General features: G+C 39.1%; 2 protein-coding genes across 20 annotated transcripts in view; one reads left to right on the top strand and one right to left on the bottom strand.

Moving 5' to 3' along the window:
- LOC141770516 (uncharacterized) overlaps nucleotides 1-22257 on the top strand; it is a 458180-nt gene that overhangs the window by 286783 nt on the left and 149140 nt on the right. The gene's annotated exons all lie outside the window — the stretch shown is intronic.
- Nucleotides 620-21931, bottom strand: LOC141770822 (ATP-binding cassette sub-family G member 4-like). Its single transcript, XM_074640669.1, has 15 exons — nucleotides 21803-21931; nucleotides 13628-13882; nucleotides 9684-9801; nucleotides 9091-9223; nucleotides 8817-8867; nucleotides 7816-7961; nucleotides 6237-6360; nucleotides 5981-6095; nucleotides 5735-5877; nucleotides 4719-4817; nucleotides 4270-4438; nucleotides 4020-4120; nucleotides 3572-3730; nucleotides 3364-3482; nucleotides 620-2153 (listed from the first exon to the last, which is right to left on the bottom strand). Exons 1-15 carry the CDS (start codon nucleotides 21915-21917, stop codon nucleotides 1928-1930), a joined length of 2073 nt encoding a protein of 690 aa, XP_074496770.1. The 5' UTR covers nucleotides 21918-21931; the 3' UTR covers nucleotides 620-1927.

Here is a 22257-nt window from a genome sequence, read left to right as displayed (position 1 = left end):
AAAGAGTAACTCTATCTTCTATTTTCTGTCTAGGGACTTACAGTTTTAAAGGTTCTAGCTACTAATACTGCTACTGCCACTACTGCTGCTGCTGCTACTAATACTACTAATACTGCTCCAGCTGCTGTTCCTACTGCCTCTACTACTGCTCCTGCTCCTTCTGCTACTACTACTACTACTATTACTAATACTGCTACTAATACTACTGCTCCTGCTGCTGTTCCTATTGCTTCTACTACTACTACTGCTGCTGCTCATTCTGCTACTACTACTACTAATACTACTACTACTAATACTACTTTCTGACAAATACTTATAATTCTAAAAGTTTATTCCAGCTAAACACTACTTTCTGTATAACACGTTAATTAATTTTATCTACCACCTTTGACAGTATTGTAGTATACTGTAGCTTCCTGCTGTTCGAGCAATGTATTTCAGCTCTTTTTTTTGTGGGTCATGCAGTTTAGCTTTCAACTGCCCGTTTTACAATACAGCTCCATATTTTCAGCAATGCTTTGCAATTAATTTCGACTGTCAGCATTCCAACACATTTTCAGCATGAAATGCATGTTCTACTACTAATAATAATAATGTGAGGTAATTAGTTGAACTGGTTAGATCAATGTTTATTGAAATATCAGACACTCTACATAGCTGTACATAAACATATTTTTTCTGTAACTGTATGCAGTTAAGATGAAAGTTCTCCAAAATGTATGTTTCAAAAGAGAATGCATGATCATATAAGTGGTTATGATATACCCATCTACAACAGCAACAACAAAAACAACGAAATAAAGATTGTCAATATATTGTAAATAAAATGTGAGGATACTTCCGGTTTCAGTAATTTTCTTTGGTTGTTTTTTTTTTTTTACATGTAATTCAAACAAAACATAAAACTTTAGATAGCACCAAACATGATTGCATGAGCATGTTGAGTCCTTGTGACATTACAGGATGTAGTGCGGACACAAAAGTATAATGATACAGTACAGTAATTCATCTATTTAGCTTAAATATATCTATATAATCTTATATGCATATAATGCTAAAGATACAGTACAGTATAAAATGATTAAGGCTGAACAATTTTTATTTCAACTGGGATTTTAAAGATTTCAGACTATATTATAAGTACAAAAAAAATACCAAATTTGGGTAGACAATCATGATAAAGCTTAATTTACAACTATCAACAAGTTAAAAAAAACAATCTAGCTCAATGTTTGTTTTGTTTTATACACAGGAAGTTAATGTTTTGGGACTCCAAACTTTCACCCAAGTTCTGTAGATCGAACAAAAACTATTTCAGACAAACTGCTTTCTTCCAGTGTTCACTCTTTCAGGCTCAATACATCATCCCAATTCTCCAGTGCAACCATTTGCCCTCAGGTGTTTTTGACTAATAGAGCAATGTAAACACTGTATTTGCTTTTCTCAAGGAGGCAGTTTGTGGACCGAAGACCTAACACTCCGATACGTACAGAATGGCAGCACACAGTGTAGAATAAACATGCATGTCTACTCCAATAAGTGCAACAGTATCACATCCGCCTAGTTCTCAAAACATTTCTGTCTTGCAGGAATATGAAATATGCTGCTGAATGTGGCTCAGTCTCTTTGCCCTCCTCACTGCTGATCTGGCTCTGTGCACAGGAGTTACAGTAAGTCATGATGTCTGAGGTAAAACAGGTTTATGTTGATTTATAAGATGACTCTTCACTGCTCTGCACCATGAGTCACTGCACAGTTGTTGGCAGTAGAACAGATCAGAATTTATGTTCTGCCCTTTTTAGCTGCAATGTGTTCAATGAAATGAAACAATTTCCCACATGAGAATTTGTTTTCTGTGCACAGAAAAGAGACCGGGATGACATTAGGGAGGGCCTTGAGATTTGAAAGGTGAGCCAAGCGAAAAAACCTATCGCTCAGACTTAACCTTGTAGCGGAGGACAAGGTAGGTCGCCAGCCGTAGAATGAAGAAGAAAATGCCCAGGACAATGAAATCTATGTAGAGCTTTGCATCTTCCACATCCAGTAACTGCAGAACCTCTTCAGGCTTTTGGAACTTACACACCTTCCCTGGACACTCCAGCTCTGAACGGTTCATCCCGTAGATGGACAGGATCACCCCTTCAAAGCCATACCTGTGGGAGAGATATACAAACGATGAGACAAATTCATAACTGCAAATAGCTAAGTAAATCATCTCCAGATTCTGAATCAAAATAGCTTAAAAGTTTTTGGATTAAAGGATTTTGGTAATCCTTGACTTATCAGTAATGAGGTTAAAATGTAACTGTCCTGTGTATGGTGCTCAAGAGAAATCACCCCAAAGAATAAATAAAGGATTAAGTCCATGAGGTCGGTTAAATTAGTCATTACCTTTTGACATACCTTTTAGGCTACAATGTTTGTCAAAGGGAAGTGTTACAAAACTACTTGGAAACCCACAGATCATGATCCATACTAAATGTAAAACCACTGTCTGCTGTAATTGTTAAAGGACTATTTCGGGTTATTACAAGCTATTTATTTTAGTAGCTTTGGATATCGTTTCTATCTCTAATGATAGTGACATCGCTAAGTGTTCGGACAGTCGGAGTACGAAGACGGTTGTAAATTGACAAGCCAACAGATGAAACAGATTATCTAAACTCAGCCATAATATAATAATATAGAGGTGTTGATTATGCTGATGGTCAATGTCAAGGACATACACCTCTGCATGAAAAGATGGTATTCATCAGGCTAAAACGAGCGATTTACGACAAGGTTGTGCAGTTAAGAGAGTTTGATGACTTAATGAATCTGACTCGCTTAATTAGGATAAGAATGTGAAATATTGTTGAATGAGGCCCAATATTTATTTTGGTATATTTATGGTAAAGTGTGTATTTAGTTTGCTGTAGCCATCCCTTGAACAATGTAGGATATTTTTTGCCAATTTGGAATGGCAGATCAAAGTATAAACTGTTTTTAAAGCGAAGAACTGCCAGTCCTTAATAGTCCCTTATTGCACAGGAAAACTGCTACAGAAAGTATGGCAGGTCAAAGTTGAACCAGTCAATTGGTCAACGGACAGTTTAAGTAATAGTTTTACCGCTCATCTTTTTTTTCCCGGAATAAACTCTTAATAAGTTTGGCTAACCTGGGAGTGAAGCTGAGCTATTTCTAGTGATGCTGCTGCGCTCCCAGACCTAAAATAAATACTTGGTGAAAATATAAAAGATGGCCAAATCTATGGAAATAAGACCCAAGTTGTAATAAATAGGAATTGTATATGATATTGTTTCTCTAACACCAGCATCAATGTGCCCCACTGCTGTAACAAAATATACTGATTCCGGTACATACCTAACATAAGACACATAGGAGCTCCACTGCAGATACTTGGGGATTGTGTCGAAGTTCACAAAGAATCCAGAGAAAAGCAGCACTGGGACAGCTGTGACAGGTCCAATAAATGTGGCTACCTGTACATGAATGAAGAGACATGTTCTGTCTTATGTGTGTACAACATGAGCCAAGAAATCCTTTATTTATCAATGCAGACATGCAGTACCTGTAGTGAAGTGGAGGCGGCCCCAACCAGAAGGCCTAGGGATTGGGCTACCAGGGCAGTGCAGATAGACAGGGCTAGGAAGAGTAGGTAGCGGGTGGCCTCAGGAGGCTGCTCTGTCATCCAGTACACTATGCTGCAGTACAGGATGGGGCAGATCACCTAAAATAACATCTTTATTAACACTTGAATTACAATATGCTGAAAGGTTATTATGGAATTTTTGCCCAATGATGCCAAAAATATACTGCCGACTGCCACTTTAACTCAGTCAACAGTGGCCAAACCCTGCAGAAATGCTGGTTGGGTGTAATCCACAACAACCATGGAGTACCTACAACTAACACTAGAGTGCAGTGGTGTACTATGGAGTTTGTTTGCTGTGTGTAACAGGCTTGTCAGCACTCAGGTCCTCAGTGAGCCAACCCAACCCCAAACCTTGCCAGCTCACCTGGAATGGGATGTCAGCCATGGTCTTGGCCAGGTAGTAGGCTTTCAGGCTGTACCAGTAGTTAAGATGCTCCCTCAGGAACACAGACATCTCCAGAGGAACTAACAGATGGTGCACAAAATAGTTCACATACATCTGTCAATATCTATTCACAACATATGGGGATTTTGAAATGTAAATCAAATTGGACCTTGTTAATTGGCAATATAATGTAAACATGAGTGAATTCCCCCCCCTCGATCAGACTCACAGGTCAACACGGTTGGCATGAGCGCTCCAAACATGAGGAAGAGCATAGAGAAGAAGAGGAACCCAGTGTTGTTAAAGACCTTGCTGGCATCGTTGCCGATGTTCAGATAAAGCAAGCCTATTAACACACCTATGAGGATGTGGGACATCAGTCTGAGGTGCGTCAAAACCTGAGAACAGAACAAAAGCAGGAAAAAAATAAAGTCTCAGTCGTGGATGATTAACTTAACACAATACAGTGCAGTGGTGTTCTATGTAGTTGGAGTTTCTGTGTGTAACAGGTTTGTCTGCACTCAGGTCCTCAGTGAGTCATGGTTTTGGCTGTTTTAGGAAATGTCTCTTTATTTTACAATGTCTTAATCTGGATAGATAGATACATTTAATTTTCCATGTGTTTGGAACCAGTGCACAGCTATACTATTTATACATTATTTTTTTGTTGTCACCCACCTGGTCTCGACATATGGTTATGAAGGTTCTCTTGAAGAGGATACAGAACTGTGTTAGTGTGCTCGTGGCAAACGTATGGCTCTCTATGTGTCCGGCATCCTGGAGAAAATGGAAGCAGATAATCCCGTAACATTGACACATTATAAATACATTTATTTTCAAGGAAAACCTTGACATTTTGGGAAATAACATTTCTTTCAACTTTGTGTTTGAGAGAAAAAAAATATTTTTTACTGAATTCATCCAAACTTGACCCAGCATCCAAAAAATAAATTGATTTTAACTGCAGATTGTATTATCTTTCATGTAATAATTTAGCTTCCACCCGCCATTAGTGGTGTACATAACCACCCATAACCAGATATCTTCAAATGTAGTTTTTAATGTTTTGTACTGATGATATATCTGGTAGAGCCACATTGGAAACCGCAATGAGTCATTTTTACATTTTGTACAAATTAAACAAACAAGATAAAACATGTTAATTAGTGAACTTTAAAGTTGCTGGTAGGTGGCTATTGTTACCTTCAAACAGAGCCAGGCTAGCTGTTTCCCCCTGTTTCCAGTCTTTATGCTAAATTAAGCTAAGATAACTAGCTACTGGCTCTAGCTTCATATATACCGTATACATGAGCGTAGTAACAATCTTCTCATCTTGCTCTTGGCGAGAAAGTGAATGAGCGTATTTCCCAAAATGTTGAACTATTTCTTTAAAGAACATGCATTGTGTGCATAACATGAACTAAAAATAATAATACAAAAGTTAATAAAAACTGATTATTCACAGGGTCCCCTCAAAGACGGAGCATCATAATTAAGTAATAATCATTGAACGTATCTTTTTGGTTTTATATTGTGCTCTCGTGGTGTTACCAAACAAATTTGCAATGAATCAATTTACCACAAAGTAATTGCCACACAGTGAACCTGTGGGGCCCCTAAGGGTCAGGAGCCCTAGGACAGTTGCCCACTTTGACCAGCCTTGACTGCAGTACAGCAGCACATCATCTACATACCTTCAGGCACTTTGTTGCACAGACTGATGGGCCATTGTTATCACATTGGTTCTTCTTCTCCTCTATTGCACACATTCCACCTTGGACTGCCTCAAACAGCACAGGGTTCAAGTCTCCATACTCTCCTGATGCCACTTCAATGACTGAACCAGAGGCAGAAGCAGAAAGACATACAGATAATGAAGGGATTACAGTCATTCTCAGCAAAGTGTAACAAATACATGAATAAATGTGAAGCTGACATACTGAAGTCTGCAGGGTTGTGGTAGGTAGGACAATAAAGGCCCAGAGTCTTCAGGTAGGGGATGAGGTAAGGGACTGAGCCTTTGTAGATACACTGTCCCTGACTGAGAATGTAAAGCTGTGGAGAAACAAAATGATTCAAGGTTGAAAGTAAATGACCTTTCAGAACGTTTCTGTTACTTATTTCATTATGCTACAGTACTGGCATATACCACAGCTTCTCATAAAATAAATACAAAACATTTTGACAGTATGTTACCTTGTCAAACATCTCAAACAGTTTGGCACTGGGTTGGTGGATGGTGCAGATGATGGTCCGTCCTCCCTGCGCCAGAGAGCGCATTAGTGAGACCACCTGGTAGCATGACGCACTGTCTAAGCCACTGAACAGGGAGAGAGACATACAGGAGGGACACAATTAATGAGAAGCCGGGAAGTGAACTGAGGAAATGACATTGAACCATTGAACTTCATGTACATCAGGCTGATATTCTTCTTTTATTCAAAATAAGATATTAGTCAGTGTCATTAATGTGTATATAAATTCATAATGATATTACTGGTTGTGTAAAGGAAACCCTTAAAGGAAAGGTTCACCTGTCTGTACATTAAATATGAAGCCAGTGCCAGCAGCAGCTTAGCTTAACTTAGCATAAAGACTGGATACAGGGGGAAACAGCAAGTTTAGCTCCGGTCACAGAAATCCACTTCCCAGCACCTCTAAAGCTCACTAATTAACACTTTGTCTCTTGTTCGTTTAATCAACTTTTCCTTTAAGGTGAACTCATTTTGTTTGGGTGCTAAACTCAGTGATGGGTATACAACCTGTCTTTGCTTTCATTCTTTTGGCTGGTGGGGAGGGTTTGGGGGCAAAACTAACTTTTAATGTAAAATTCCATCTTCCATCTATCACAAATGCTAACATTGTACTCACCAAGTTAAATAATGAGATCTGGGAACACTGTGATATTGCTAACAGTATGTTCCAGGGCACGTTCAGATGATCATTCTTGTAAACAAAGGTTCAGCCAGATTATCGATACCAATTTATTTGGAGGTTAAACTGAAATTTGGTGCACCCTAATGTTAACAATAATCAATTGTTGCACTTGAAAATGTGCACACAATTACGTTTAGTATGGTAGGTCAGCATTTACCAAGGAAGTTGGTTTGACAGATATTTGGGTAACACTATTCACTTTGCGAATAAGTTTGGCTGAACTGGAGGTTTGTAAAAAAAAACATGTCTGATCTGCTGGCTGGAGAGGATGACCAAGCCAACGAAGAATTGATCCAAGTTTTAATAAACCTAAACTATCCTTTCATAAGGCTGAGGTTAACTGCAGAAAATCTGTGAAGACACAGTGAAGGTGGTGGCTATCTTGTCAAGTTGGAGTACTTTGTTCATTATTAGGGTTTCCATGAGATAAACTAACGACTAGGTTGAGATTGTTTTATTTGTCCTTCTCTGCAAGATTTCATTTGTCAGAGAGCTAGAGTCCCCTAGCGTCCAACCGCTCATACTTCCCAGATGGTCATTCCAACACCATATGTCCAACTGTCGAAAAACTCATTATAAATATGCAGCCAGATGTGCTGTCTGGACCAACTGAAATGGCCTTTGGGTTGCCCACAATTTGCCTTTTCTGTATTGTATTCCAATGCGAACACTGTAGCTATTTGACTAAATATGGTGAGGGTTAAATTCTACTGTACATAGCATTTTCAATGGCTTATCTATTTGATGGAAGCACATTTCAAACAATTAAAGAAAGTTGTTTTATAATTTTATATATGTATAAGTCTACTTTTAATCATCATCAGCACATCTGTCTCACCTGGTGGGCTCATCAAAGAACATGACTGGAGGATTGTTGACCAGCTCGAGGGCAATGGCTAGCCGTTTACACTGACCACCGGACAACGAGTTGGTACGAGTGTGAACACATTCAAGGAGCCCTAATGCAGTCAGAATCTCATTTACCTAGACAGAGAAAGAGAGAAGGAGATTCACAACCTGTTATTAATTTGGCTGGGCAGGTGAGAGATCAGTTTTTTCTAAGAAAGACAGGGGCAGTCAATTTATTTATGCCACAGCTGTGTAACTTTGTATTAACTCTGTAACTGGTGAAAGCTTTGGTTTGTATGTCAGAATGTAAGGCCAACATGTCCTATCAGCTCTTGATTGATATATTTAATTTGGAAACAAAAATATTACATTTTTTAAAAATATATACCTGAATAGGTAACAGATTTATTCACTCTAAACCACACATTGTGGTATGGAGTACAAACATAGGACATAACAGCAGTACAAATGTAAACATCCAGAATAGATCTTTAGCACAAAATAAGTAATTTATAGAGAGAAAAAACACTAGTTTATTATTATTATTTATTGGTTTACCTGTCTGCAATAATAATATAAGTTTAAAACATAGAGGGTGGTTTATAAAGTATTTTGGCAGGAACTTCTTTCTATTGTCAACAATGCTTGTGTTTTTACGTAAATTACAAAACCTTTTATTCCTTTTGAGACCTTTGTATCTTCCTGTTATTGTAGGAATTCTATTAACTCCTCTTTAAATTCACAATATAAGTCATCACGCCACCTACAAAGTGTACATACCTAGAAAATTGGCACTTTTATCCAAATTGGGTACATAGGCGTGTCCACAGAGTAAAGCATGTCAACAGAAAGTGGGCATTCCTCCATATTAACTGTGATTGGCTGGTTAAGTTTAGGTATGAATTCTGTGTTTAAGGTCAGGATTCAGTGTTATCATTCTTATTACCTTTATTCTGTGTATGTTAAGCTTGTGTTGTTTTTTTAGCTCACCAGTTCCTTCTTCACATCCATTGTTTCGTTAAGCTTTAAGTTGGCTGAAACCTGCAGCAGAAAGGAATAAAGGTGTCATAATCATGTAATGCAACAGGTATTTCAGTAGCCCATCCCTGCAGCACGCTGGCACAGTAACTACCAACCTTTTCAAACAGGTTGAAAAAAAAAATAAAAAAATATATATAATCATTACTACAAAGTTTCAAAATAAAGACATACTTTGAGGAATGAAATTGTGGCTGTGCTATGAGCACTGTCGGTAACAGCTCACCATCATGGCCTCTCGTGCAGTGAGGTGTGGCAGCAGCAAGTCTTCCTGCATGATGTAGCAGGACATTTTCCTGAATTTTCTCAGGTCCCTGGGTTTCCCATTTACCAGGATCTGACCCTTCATCCCTGTTTCCCTGGGCAGCAGGCAGGACACACACACACACACATACTGGACAGTTCAATAGGCTAGACAGACTATAGTGGGAGAAATATACTGAACACATGATACATAAACACACAAACACATGGGCTCTTACACCAGTTATGGAAAGCCTTAGTTTCTGTATTGCAGTATCTATGTGTCTGCAATGAAAGCTAATTCCTCCTAATTGTGCTGCACAAATGATGATAAAAAGTGCATTATCAAAAAAAAGTAATTTACAGGGCTGCCAACTTTTCAGTTTACACACAAGTTGGTAACAATCCCACACAGCAACCACTGGAATCCACTACTAATAATATTAGTGTAGCCTGATCTTTATCTGCAACTGTGCTGAAATACCAGGTTTAAACACAGTGATCTGATACATCCCTGATTACAACACTTTTACTTTAACTGTAAAGTCTAATAAAAGGGAATGTTGGCCCTCTCACCTGTATCCAGCCAGAATGTTCATTAAGGTGGACTTCCCGGCCCCAGACGGCCCCATGATTCCTATCAGCTCTCGACTGCAGAACCTTCCAGACAGGCATTTCAGTAAGGCTTTGAAACCTGAGAACAACAAAAGGAGGCAATGATGGCACTAACCACTTAACAGTAAAAAGAAAAGTATAACGTCATTCAACAAGATCTTACTGTATATCAACATCATAGTGGGGGCCTCAACTCTCAAGTGTCACTTGCAAATGGAAATATACACTTTTGAAAGAGTGAATCTTAAAATCAAAATGATCAACACTTTAAAAATTGTAATAAGGATACAAACAATTAGAATAACCTTTAGTTATATAATGCTTTTTTTAAATAAACCTATAAGGGTCTTCATGATGAACAGTAAAAGTAAAGTCATCATAATGTTAATGTTAACAGAAACAATGACCAATTAAAAACACAGAATATATCTGATCATTGCGAAAAACGCCTTACAGAAAACGTATCTTTTAAACTTCAACACAAATGCTGCTTTGTCTGCCTGATTTCTAAGACTAGCTAATTAGGATTTAGTGCCTGAAACATCAGCGGTTCAACAGATTTATGAAGATAAGACTTATTACTTACTAATTACTATTGACAACACAATTTTGACTCAAATGACACCTAGATACAGCAGAAAAGTAATTTGGTCAATTGACCAATTCCTTCTGCATGTGGAGAGGGTGTTTAGACAGAAGGAGACATACTGTAGCAGCCAAATCAACCAGTAGGAGTCACTAGTGTTGCAACAAGGACATGATCCCTAACCAGCTTCCCACACATCTACCAACACATAACACCGCCAGCTGTGTTTTATGGGGCCAAGTTTCTGCTCCATCATCGGGGCACCCCCAAAACACCTTAACTGATTTTAGTAACTGTACATTTAGTTCAGTCTTAACTGGTACAAATTTACACCTCAAACTATCAAAATCAACTTTATAATGTTATGGTCCATCACATATGTGCTCCCAAAAGGCCTGTTATCATATATTTGTGAAATATATACTACCTCTCAGTCAAACAGGAAAATAACCAGTCCCTGACCCACTGCTTTAGTCTGAGTATGGATACTATGCTGTACAGTATCAAATGTTACACTTTCTGTAAGTCTAACAGCATTGGGCGGGTCGCCCAACAATCAGAAGGTCAGCGGTTCGTTCACCGGCTCATTCAGTCCACATGTTGAAGTGTCCCTGAACAAGATACTTAACCCCAAATTGCTCCCAAAGGCTGTGCCATCGATGTGTGAATGAGTATTTAGATGAGATCCTGATGGGCAGGTTGGCTCCTTGCATGGCAGCCTCTGCCATCAGTGTGTTAATGTGTGTGTGAATGGGTGAATGCTGACGTGTAGAGTAAAGTGCTTTGAGTGGTCGGGAGACTAGAAAGGCGCTATATAATTGCAAGTCCATTTACCATTAACAATGAGCACTCACCTGCATCAGCTTTCAACAATGTATTGTTTACAACCTTTGGAAGGAGTAGTCTCTAATGTGCAAAATGTCTGGGGTTATGGTGTAGCTAGCGTATATCCAGGCCAAGACTTCCTTTTCTGTGCACTGCTCATTGTTTACAGATTAGCAACTTGAGATGCAAGACTGAATTTTGAGTTGAGAGACGACGTGTTCGACCAAATTGTTTTACAAGTACCCAGTTGACAAACCAGTTTTAAACCAATAAAAAGCTAAATATTCGTCAGACGGTAGCCGATGGGTTCTGAGATTGCATTTGGGCCAATGCGTTCTGCCTCTTTTGCTCTCCACACGGACTGCTTACCTGCATTCAACCGAAGCCTGCTCGAACATGATTGGTCAATACTACCCGGACTACAAACAGAAACCAGAGCGCTTCCAAAAATCTTGCCCCATTGCTTAAAGTTTCTGCATTTGAATGCAGATAATCTATTTATAGAGATTAAAATCTAATGAACATTGAGGTCGGTTAGGAATATGTCTTCAAACATCTAATTTTTAATCATTACATTTGCTTCTTTTACGTTGCTTCTTCTTTCAGTTTTTCTTAGTGGTACTGTTTTTCCTCGAGGAATAAGATTTGTACTTCTTGCTAAATCATCTCACAGCTATGCTGTGGTTAACAGTTGGCCCCTAGCTTAGATAATAAAAACATAATTACTGAATTTGTGTAGACTTGTAAGAGAGAGAGAGAGAGGAAAATACATGTTTAAGTTAAATGCAATATTTGTCACATTTCCAAGAAATGGAGGCACTGAGGCTATGTTAATGCTGCTAAGAGTGTTCAGACATGTCTTTATTGCACCTCGGAATATTATTTTTCCATTTCACACCAGGAGGGCAGTTGAGTAAGTTTTAGCTAATTCTTAAGATTGATTATATGGCTATACTTTAACCACCAAATTATAATATTTGGACCAAATTACAACAGATTTTTTTATGTTATTAATATGTATTTATGGATTAATTAATAGCAAAAATATTATCTGACTCACTTTCTCAGTTGCTGCTGGTTAATATGTTTTGGACAAATTGGATATATTAATTGATGAGGAGTCAAAACCACAGCCAGAGTACTATTGTAAAACCACTGAGAAACTCATTGGTTGCTTCATTTACACACTGCAGGTGAAACGTTATGTATCGTACTGTGGAACTATTGAAAAGACACTTCAAACGAGTTCAAACACATGAAACGAAATCTAGACTCAGCTGAGCAGCACATCAATCAAAACTGAAATCTGTGAGTTATTCATCTGCAGTATGTGTTTACTTGCGGTTTCTTTAAAGGTTGAAAGGAATTTAGATGTATATATCCTGGCACACACTGTTCACCCTACCTCACTTGACCTCTCCTCCTTTTGCACCTCTCCTCTCCTCTCCTCTGTCCTTTGGCTCACCCGGTCAGCTATTGATGACCTAAACTGCCTCAGACAGTGCAGGACTTATCGAAACCTCAGAGGATATACTTTTGCGCTACTGCAAAAATACGACAGCAGCTGCTGAATTATTTTTTTATGAGAGGAGAGGAGCATTATAGCAGCAATAGATGTCAACAATGAAGCATGCGATGCTGTTCACGGATTCAGTACTATCATCATTCGCCAAAGGAGAGACAGTCCTGCAACTCCACGCAAGTGTTGCGCAGTAGCATTACAGCAAAGTAGGGCTATTAATCAACAGCAAATATTCACAGCTTGGGGTGGCTCAACGTCAAACGGGACCGCTGTAACCGGAGGAGCGTTCGGCTATTAGGCAGCACGGATTATTCATTAAAGCTGCACAATTCCTTTGTCACACTCAGAGGTTTCCCCCAAACCTGTTTTTTTCGAACAAAATGTGTCATGATGAGTCCACGAGTGCTGCTGTGAACGGTGCACATATGCCTCTGTGTGCTCAGCGTCTCGGACTCTTCAACCATTTATCCTTTATACTTTTGGTTATGTCTTTTTTGCTTGCTTATAAACTATTAGTGGTGTAATGATCCCCACGATGGAACTGTGCTGACATTAGAATTCATCGTAATGAGGTGTGCATCGTATCGTATCGTATCGTATCGTATCGTATCGTATCGTATCGTATCATAAGCCTACTTGTGGTGAGTATTAGGTAAAATACAGACAGGTGACAAAGGAAACACCTGTATAAATGAACAGAGAAAAAATTAATATAGATTATTCTATTTAGGGCTCAACTGAACACCCATGGGAAATTTTAGCGCTCTCCACCAACATCATTAAAACACCAAAGGAAGGAATATCTTTTGGAAGAATGCCGTTCCTCCCTCCAATAGTGTTCACAGACTTGAATAATTTGAGAAAGCTTGGTGCATGCTTGATCTTGTGCCTACATTAAGTCATTTCCCTTGTCTTGGTGACAATTAGATGGTCCAGCCTACAGTATATGAAGACTGAATACATGTGTGTTACCTTTCCTCCTCCAGCATGGTCCCTCCTGAATGGTGTAGGAGAGGTCGCTGAACTCCAGGTCCACAGCTGAGCGTTTGGGTAGGTGGGAGAAACGCTGTGCTTCAGTGATGTGGTTCTCAACCTTCTTCAGGTGGGTCAAAATGGATGCTTCCTGCTGCTGCTGAGTCTGGCCACCTCCATTACAGATGATGGCCTCCTCCATGGGGATACTCACAGAGTCAGGTTCCAATGCCTTATTGTCCATGCCAGCTCTGTCTGTGAGACGAAGAAAGGCAGGGAAGAGGGAGAGGGAAAAAAAGGATGAAAGGTAGTAGAGGTAAGAAAGGTGTTGGGGACGCAGATAGGAGCTAGTCTACTTATTTTAAAATATCAAAAGTAATTAATAATTAGCAAAATAATTATTTGGAGCATGGCTCACATACCCCCGCTCACCGCTTGACCCCTACTAAAGTAGGGCTAAAGGTTTTGCCCTTTTGGAACTAATGGAATTAGTCTATTGAGCACAATGTAGCTTGTTATTAGCTCACCTTCCTCATGTCCAGGGACTTCTAACCCCCAAAAGGCACAACTAGACCACACTGTCAACCATCAAACCAAATTTGTAGTTCCTAAGTTAAATAGTTTCCGAGTTCTGCTCCAGAAACGAAATTGAAGTCGAAAAAAATCACAGTTTTTGGCCAAAATTTCTTCTTTTTTGAGCTTAAGTACCAATGTAATTTAGTGTCCCGTTATTATTAATATATATTGACAATTGTATTAATATCGATTTTGTTGATATTAATAATTAGCTTCAATATTAGCTAATAACTAGACCAGCTCCTACCTACGTCCTCAATAACAAATACAAAGTCGTCAAAGAATATTCACTGGGAGACATGCCAAAACAAGCACAGCTACATCTTGGATCTTTATGTTTGTAATATGTATTATTATTATTTTTTTATAAAGCTCAGCTTCCCCGTCCACACTAAATGCAAGGTTGGTATTCTCTCTCCATTTTCACTGCTGGAGAATCTGGTGTTGGCAAGGAAGGGAGGCTAAGGGTGGATTTTTCAAATGTATCTGTATCTTTATGATATGATATATACTGTATACAGTGTATGTCCTTACCACCAACAGAACATGACCACTATACAAACATAATGCTTACACATGGTCACATAGACATTATATGTATATACAAATACAGAACATAACGTTCCAGACAAATGATCTGTTAAAATAGAAGAACGGGCCTGACTGTGCAGTAAAAGCTGGCACCATTAAGTTCACTAAACGAAGGTGCCTTTGGCATTTCATTTCTATACAGTGGACATGTGTAGACAGTTCATGACGCTGCAGAGAGAATGCAAAAGGAAAATGCGAATAAACCACATGATGATGTGATTTATTTTTTACCAAAGGTTTTAAGTGTTGGCGCCGGTAGCTGGGACAAGCTGAGGGTGAAGTAAGGTGAGTGTGAATTCAAATGAAATGTTCAGCATAGAAGAAGAAGTGGATAAATGAATGTTGTTAGAGGCATAAAGCATTTTGTAACATACACTTTGTACATTCAAGGACTTTATCCTGCTTGTGTCATAAGAAGTATAGTGTCATCCCATGACTTCTTTGGTATTTGTATGGGTATAAGATAGCAGATATATGCAGAAAATTACAACTATATATTTCAACACATTCTCACTCCCAACTCATCAAGTATGGCAGCTTGGTCAGTTGCCCTACACTTCAAACTACGATGCCCTACATACCCCTCTACCACCATTTTGCACATGTCAGTTTTAAAAAAAAGTCTGATTGTATAGAAGTCTATGAGAAAATTACCCTAGTTTTCACTTGATTCATTATCTCAGTAAATATTGTAAACATTCCAGGTCTTCTTCAATACAGCATGATGTTCATTTAGCAAATTATGATCCCATTTAGAGTCAAATAGATGATAAAGCAGGGTCTGCTTAAGGGCGTGGCTTTCTTGGGATTGACAGGTCGCTACCACGGTGTTGTCCGGCCTGGGAGTTCTCTGTATTTTCTTTGTAGAACTTTAACCCTTTCCAGTGTGCTTTCAGTTCATGAAAGTTAATTATGGCCTTTTTGGCCGTCTGAAAATGTCTTATTCTGTGCTTAGCTCCACCCTCTCGAGTCACTTCTGGTTCTAAAAAAACAACATGGTGACGGCAAATATGTCAAACTCGAGGCTTCGAAACGGCGGTCCACAAACCAATGGGTGACGTCACAGTGACTTTGTCAACTTCTTATATCACAGATTAGCTGATAAGTATCATTTTCAGGGGACATCCAATGTAAAAATCTGCTAATTTAGTCACATTGATACTGGCCTAGACACCAGTTCATTACTATTCAAGCTTCAGTGGAAATGTATATACGTTTCCTGGGAAAAGATAGCTTAGGTACGATCAATGTCAGACAAAATCCTTTTTTTTTTCATTGTCCTGGCAGGACGCTAAGCAGCAGAAATATGCAATCTCCCCTGTGATCGCAAGGTCATTACTGATCATCGGAATAGAGATACGTCTAATCTACTTTGTTCAGCACAGACCACTGTAAAAATGGTTCCTAAGTCTGAGGTGGCACAGTAATTTGTCCTTTTTGAGACAGAAGTCTCATTTAATCACTCATGGGGTTGTTAATCCCCTTGGGGATTAAAATCAACTTTCTTTTCTACCCTTGATCTGCTCATGGTAGGAGGGGCCTGGAGTTACCGGCTTGGGAAAAAATCTGCAAACTCAGGTACACTACCAAGCACCAAGCCAAGCTAATGTATGGGAATTGACTGTTCCTTCACTTGCCCTTTGGATCACACCTTCACATAGACACATCTCACTGGCAGCAAGGAGAGAGAAGCCAAAGAAAAGCCTTTTCTGGGTGTCAAAATGGTCCTGATAAGAGGGAGGCAGGGAAACGGTATGCCAACATGTCACGAGTCAACCTGGGAGGTACTGCACTGAGAGAGAAGGTCCAAAGAGGGGAGAGAGGACAGGCAGAGAACTCAGTGACCTGATATCTGCTATCTACAATACCACTGTTACATTTGTATGAGACTCCATGACTTGATGCCCCAAACACAGCTGGGTTAAAAGCCCATTAGAATGAAATAAAGTGGTCAGTTCCACGCAGCTAATTGAAGATATCAAAGTGATGATAAGACATCACACCAACTGCCTGGAATTACCTCAGAACAAAAGTCTAATCGATAGATTTTGTGAACCATAGACCTATCTGAAAGAAAGACTAAAAAACGCACACCCTGGTTTATGCTTATGCGCTCTAGTTTACAATGATGTGAAATAAAGGTCAAACACCCACCATCAATTAGGGTTTTAACACATGCACTCCTGGAAGTTACTGCTGGCTCTCTCTTAATATTTAGCATATATCCTAGATATGAGAATGAATTCTGACCGACAACAAGACAAGACGCTCAACAAGACGCCGTGGGAGATGGAGAGAGGGGCTAGAAATGTGCTCTTTTGGAAATTGATTTTGCTTTAATCTAAAAATATTGTACATCTTCAAACACAACATTATTAGCAATAGCTTTATTAACAGCATCAACAAGAAGGGGGGAATGAAGTTGAATGAAGATGAATAAAGTTCTTCATTTGGCCAATGCTCCAGTCCAAAATGTCAGTCTGAGGCGACACGGCAGATGCGTCAGGCTGGGGAGATGCCAGTGAAACGCCCAACATGCCTAAATTATTAGCAGCTGCAGCCAGCTGAGCTCCCAGTTGAAATATTTTGTCAAAATATTCCATTTCCCTGTCACAAACCAACGGTGACGGGGGCTTTCTGCTCTCTGACCAGCCAGCTGATTGTGGCCGTAGCCTAAAAGGTCCAACAGTAGCTTATCTTTGCTGTTACGGTACCCGAGGGCAAAAATAGTTGAAAAATTGAGCGATCCTTTTTCACATTTTATGTACAAAATAAAATGAAATTATAATACACATCATATATTAAATAAATCTTGTTGAATATGTGATGTATGATACAACCGTTTCTATACTAAGTTTGCTGAGAAGCAATGGATTCGTGCTCAAAATGTTCCTAACTATGATCATACAAGTAGGCTACTGTATGATTTCAATCTCACTCATATAGGTTTGGGCTTTTCATGAATTTATTTATTTGGGCTTTTTAGCATATTCCCCAATGGACACTTTGGCTGTGGATAATTTCATCTTTCATCTATTATACCCTTTCACTTGTTGGAGTTAAGGAGCGTGCAGCTGTATTATTACCATTTGATACCCATCTTGGATGCACTGGAGATGTGTAGCTTGTATCCATGGAGACTTAAATGTCCCTTCAGCTGATCAATAAGAAATTACGTTACCTCCAGAGAGTCGGACTCATTCTTCCTGTTGTACAGCCCCTTGAATTTTAAAATCCTTCTTGACTATAACTGTAATGACAACTATAACGATGTGAGCATCCACACGGATTAACGATAACGTTCTGTAAACAAAAATGGATATTGATGACATGTTACTGCTGTGAGTTGCACAGAGAAATATTCCACCATAGTTCTCCGAAATACTTGTGAAACTGCGGTAAAGTGAGCTGCAGAGTGCGAAACCTTGCTCCTAAAGTTGTGTTATCATGGTAAGGATGGCGGGTGTTACCATGGTTTTGCACTCGGCGGGTCACTTTCTTGGAAAGGAGGGGTACTCAGTTGGTTGCAATCTGCAACCACACCACTAGATGCCACCAAATCCTACACACTGTACCTTTAAGGTCTCGCGACATGGCAAGGCGGAATGGCCAGATGAGATCCCTGCAGAAGCCTTGCAGGCTGACGTTAAAACCTCAACCACCATGCTTTACCAGCTGATCAAAAATATATGGGAGGAAGGAAACATAGCAGCAGACAAGGCATACAGGAAAAGTGTTCATTATCTTGGAGAGACTGCAGAAGGGGTGGATAAAAACTGAGAGAAGATCAGGCAGGTTTCAGGCATGGAAGACCGTGCAGCGACCAAATTGCCACCCCTCAGGATCATCACTGAGCAATCCAAAGAACACATATATCATTGATTTTGAAAAGGCATTTGACAGTATAGACATAGAGTTGCTATGGAAACTCATGGCACACTATGGAATCCCCCCCAAAAAGCATCAGCATCATCAAGAGCACTTATCGGGGCATGCAGTGCCAAGCGCTCCACCAGGGATGTGCACAAGAAAAGTTTGAAATGTTCACCGGGGTGAGACAGGGCTGCTTGCTCTCTACTTTCCTCTTCCTCTAATGTATCGACTGGATCACAAATTAAACAACCAACAATAAACCAACCGGCAATCACTATCCAGCGGAGCTTGTCAGAACATCTTGACGACCTCTACTTTGCTCATGACATCGCACTACTCTCAAATACCAACCAACAGATGCAGGACAAGTCCCAGCTGCTGGAAACAACGGCAGCTGGGCTTGGACTATAAATAAATGGACCAAAAACCAAAAGCATGAATATCAACAACAAAAGCCGCTATCGAGAATCAGACACAAAAGAGGTCGTCACAGTGTTCGAAATTAACTTTTTCACCGGCCAAGGGTAGAGGGTAGAGCAGGTCGTCCACCAATCGGAAGGTCGGTGGTTTCAATCCCCGGCTGCTCCGGGTCACATGTCAATGAGTCCTTGAGCAATGCACTTAATCCCAAATTGCTCCCGAAGGCATAGCCATCGGTGTGTGAATGAGTATTTAGATTAGATCCTGATGGGCAAAGTTGGCACCTAGCCTGGCAGCCTCTGCCATCAGTGTATGAATGTGTGTGTGAATGGGTGAATGCTGACATGTAGTGTAAAGCGCTTTGAGTGGTCGGAAGACTAGAAAAGTGCTATATAAATGTAAGTCCATTTACCATTCGCCTAAGCCTAGTATTCAGACTTGAATTAACCGTCAATTATTTTGCTTCAAATTTTTCTCTGGCCTCTTCTCTAAGTTTGTATTCAACATAATATTTAATTTTCTCAATGAAATGTACTGAAACAAATCTATATGTGACTCAAAAAGGCAATTTGTTATTTTGGCCGGTAAAAATATGCTTGGCCAGTGGAGTTTTTCATCTACCAGTACCCTTGGCCAGTGAGTATCTCTAACTATACTGAAAGATAACTTACAGACTGCTGTAAGTCATGTCTAAGTACTGTATACACTGCAAGAATTAGTACTGTCGTGTCAACTGAATGCTAACATTTGGTTAACGCAACACTGTGCAACAAAAAGAGGAAGACAAGCTACACATAGTTCGTGCAGCCTCTTTAATCTTCAGATACCGTCTGATTGTTCTGCTAGTGAACAGCAGCCTCCTAGTAGGTTGTACTGGCTGTTCTTACATACAAAGAAAGGGCTGAACAAAAGGATATTGAGACTCAGGGAAGTAGGTTAACAGTGCTGGTCTCCCATGAGTTCGTAAGAATGAGAACTAATTCACCGAAGAGGCTTTTGACAGAAAAAAAACAAAAAAAAACGTACAAGCTCATGTACATTCCTAGTAAGAGTTACAGCATACAGAGGCTCCATAAGCTATAACAGCACTTTTTACTCATGAGACAGAAGCTGAAGTAGAGAGGGGGAAGGGTCGTCTTTCCTAATTTACAGTAGCAAACTGTCTCAACTGAACAGTTACAAAGTCTTAAATAAAGAGACTTAACTACTAGCACTTCTGTATGTCAGTGATCATTACAAGGCAAATAATAGCTAATATGAAAAAAATGTCCTTCCTGTTTCGGGCATTAATGTGTTTTCTTTCAGCCTTAAAAGGCTGTTAATTGTATGAATTTGACTATACGACTTAAGAATAGTAATAAAAAAAACATCTCTAAATACATTTTATATATATATTACATATTAGAGACAGTTAAAATTCGCTGAATCGATATATCAGTCAATATTAGCTCATTGCAGATACCGATATATTGATATTGGCGTACATGTCAGATGGTAAATAACAAGAAGTTGAAGTACAGAAATGTCAAAAATGTGTTTTAAAACAGTGTCACCATTCTCGCAATCCTGTACCAGTCAGGTTATATGATATTATATTAAATCTTAGACTTGAAATGGCACTACTTTCTTTCAGGATTTCCACTTCAACTGACACTTTCAGTTCAAAGTTTCACCTGTCCTGCACTTTGACTCAATCTTTCTCCTTTCAGGAGTTTTATTTCCAGTGTTGCTTCAACTTCATTCAGTACTTGCACTTACATTGACACGTCAACCTCAATCAGTGTTAACACTTAAATTGACACTTCTTTCAGCACTTCAATTTCATTTCAATTTATGTATTTGTATTTAAAAAAAAAAAAAAAATTCATCTGTTTGAGTATTTCAACTATTTCAAAATGTACCCTTCAAATTTTGTGATTTCTCGTTTACTTTAGCATTCAAACCTGTATATATCAGCTGATCAATATTTAATCAGCTGAATAAAGGAATACATAAAGAGAAAGTCTAAACTACTAGTAGGATACTATGTCAGAGATCACACAGAGCAAATAACAGCTATATGAAAAAAAATTGTTGTTTTAGGTAGGTATTGTTTTCTGTTCATTTTTGAGTTTGACTATGAATTTTGTGTAAAAAAAAAAAAAAAAATGGAAATACATTTTTATGAGTCAATTTATATTGACGAAGATGTTGACTCTTGTCTTACATGTCAAAGTCATTCAGTGGACAGTAAATGTAGGTCAGTCAGTCATTTCTATTGGCCAAAATAACTCTAAACTAAGGTTTTTTCTTAGGTTGACGCAATTTCACAAACTCACTCTGTGAAGTAATATTATAGACTAATGCATAACTAATGACCATCTGAAGTGTCCCAATAACATTGTTAGTTCATTAAAGGATAATACAACATATAGCCAAGCATAAGGAAAACCACAAATTATACACAATGTTAAAATACATTTCAGGTGTATTTTACTTTACTACTTACTGTACTTTAATACATTAAAATTTACTCTATATAATGTAACAATTGGCTACTTGTTCCTCTTTGAAAGCTTGTTAAAAGGACTGCGTAAACCCACGGAACAATATGATAAGACAAATTTGTTTGAGTGGACAGGAGGACAGCCTGGACGGTGACACATCCACTACAGGGAAAGATGAGTTATATTATAAAATTTAAAAAAATGAAGACTTGAAGAGAGATGAGCTTACACAGACTGCTGTAGAGTGAAGTATCGTTGTCCTCTGCGGTGTCTGTCAGGATGTTGGTATTCTCCCAGGCTGCTGCATTCAGTCTTAAAACAATGTCTGTTCCAGTCTGCTGCATCTACAGCATCACTGCATGCCAGAGCAGAGCGGAGAGCAGAGAGGGCGGATCAGGACAGGAGGAGGAGGAGGGTGGGGGTTGGATGAAGGAGGGATATGAACTACTGCACAGACCCTGCTGCCAGTGCACATGGGTCACATGGGGGGGAGAATGACTCTTCTGCTTCGTAGAAATGTGGATTTCTGCCATTATAATCTTCATCATGGGTGACAGGTATAGGCTTTTGTTTATGTAACTCACATTTCTATAACCTCAACTGTAGCCTGTGGGCTTATTTCACACCAATTCCTATTCCAAAGTGTGCAAAGTTAACTAATATTAAGTTAAATCAAAGGTATGT

Source organism: Sebastes fasciatus, chromosome 7 (assembly GCF_043250625.1).
Source record: "Sebastes fasciatus isolate fSebFas1 chromosome 7, fSebFas1.pri, whole genome shotgun sequence".
Taxonomy (NCBI): Eukaryota; Metazoa; Chordata; class Actinopteri; order Perciformes; family Sebastidae; genus Sebastes; species Sebastes fasciatus.
Note: the sequence above shows the minus strand (reverse complement) of the source record. Positions and strands in the feature narration are given on the sequence as shown.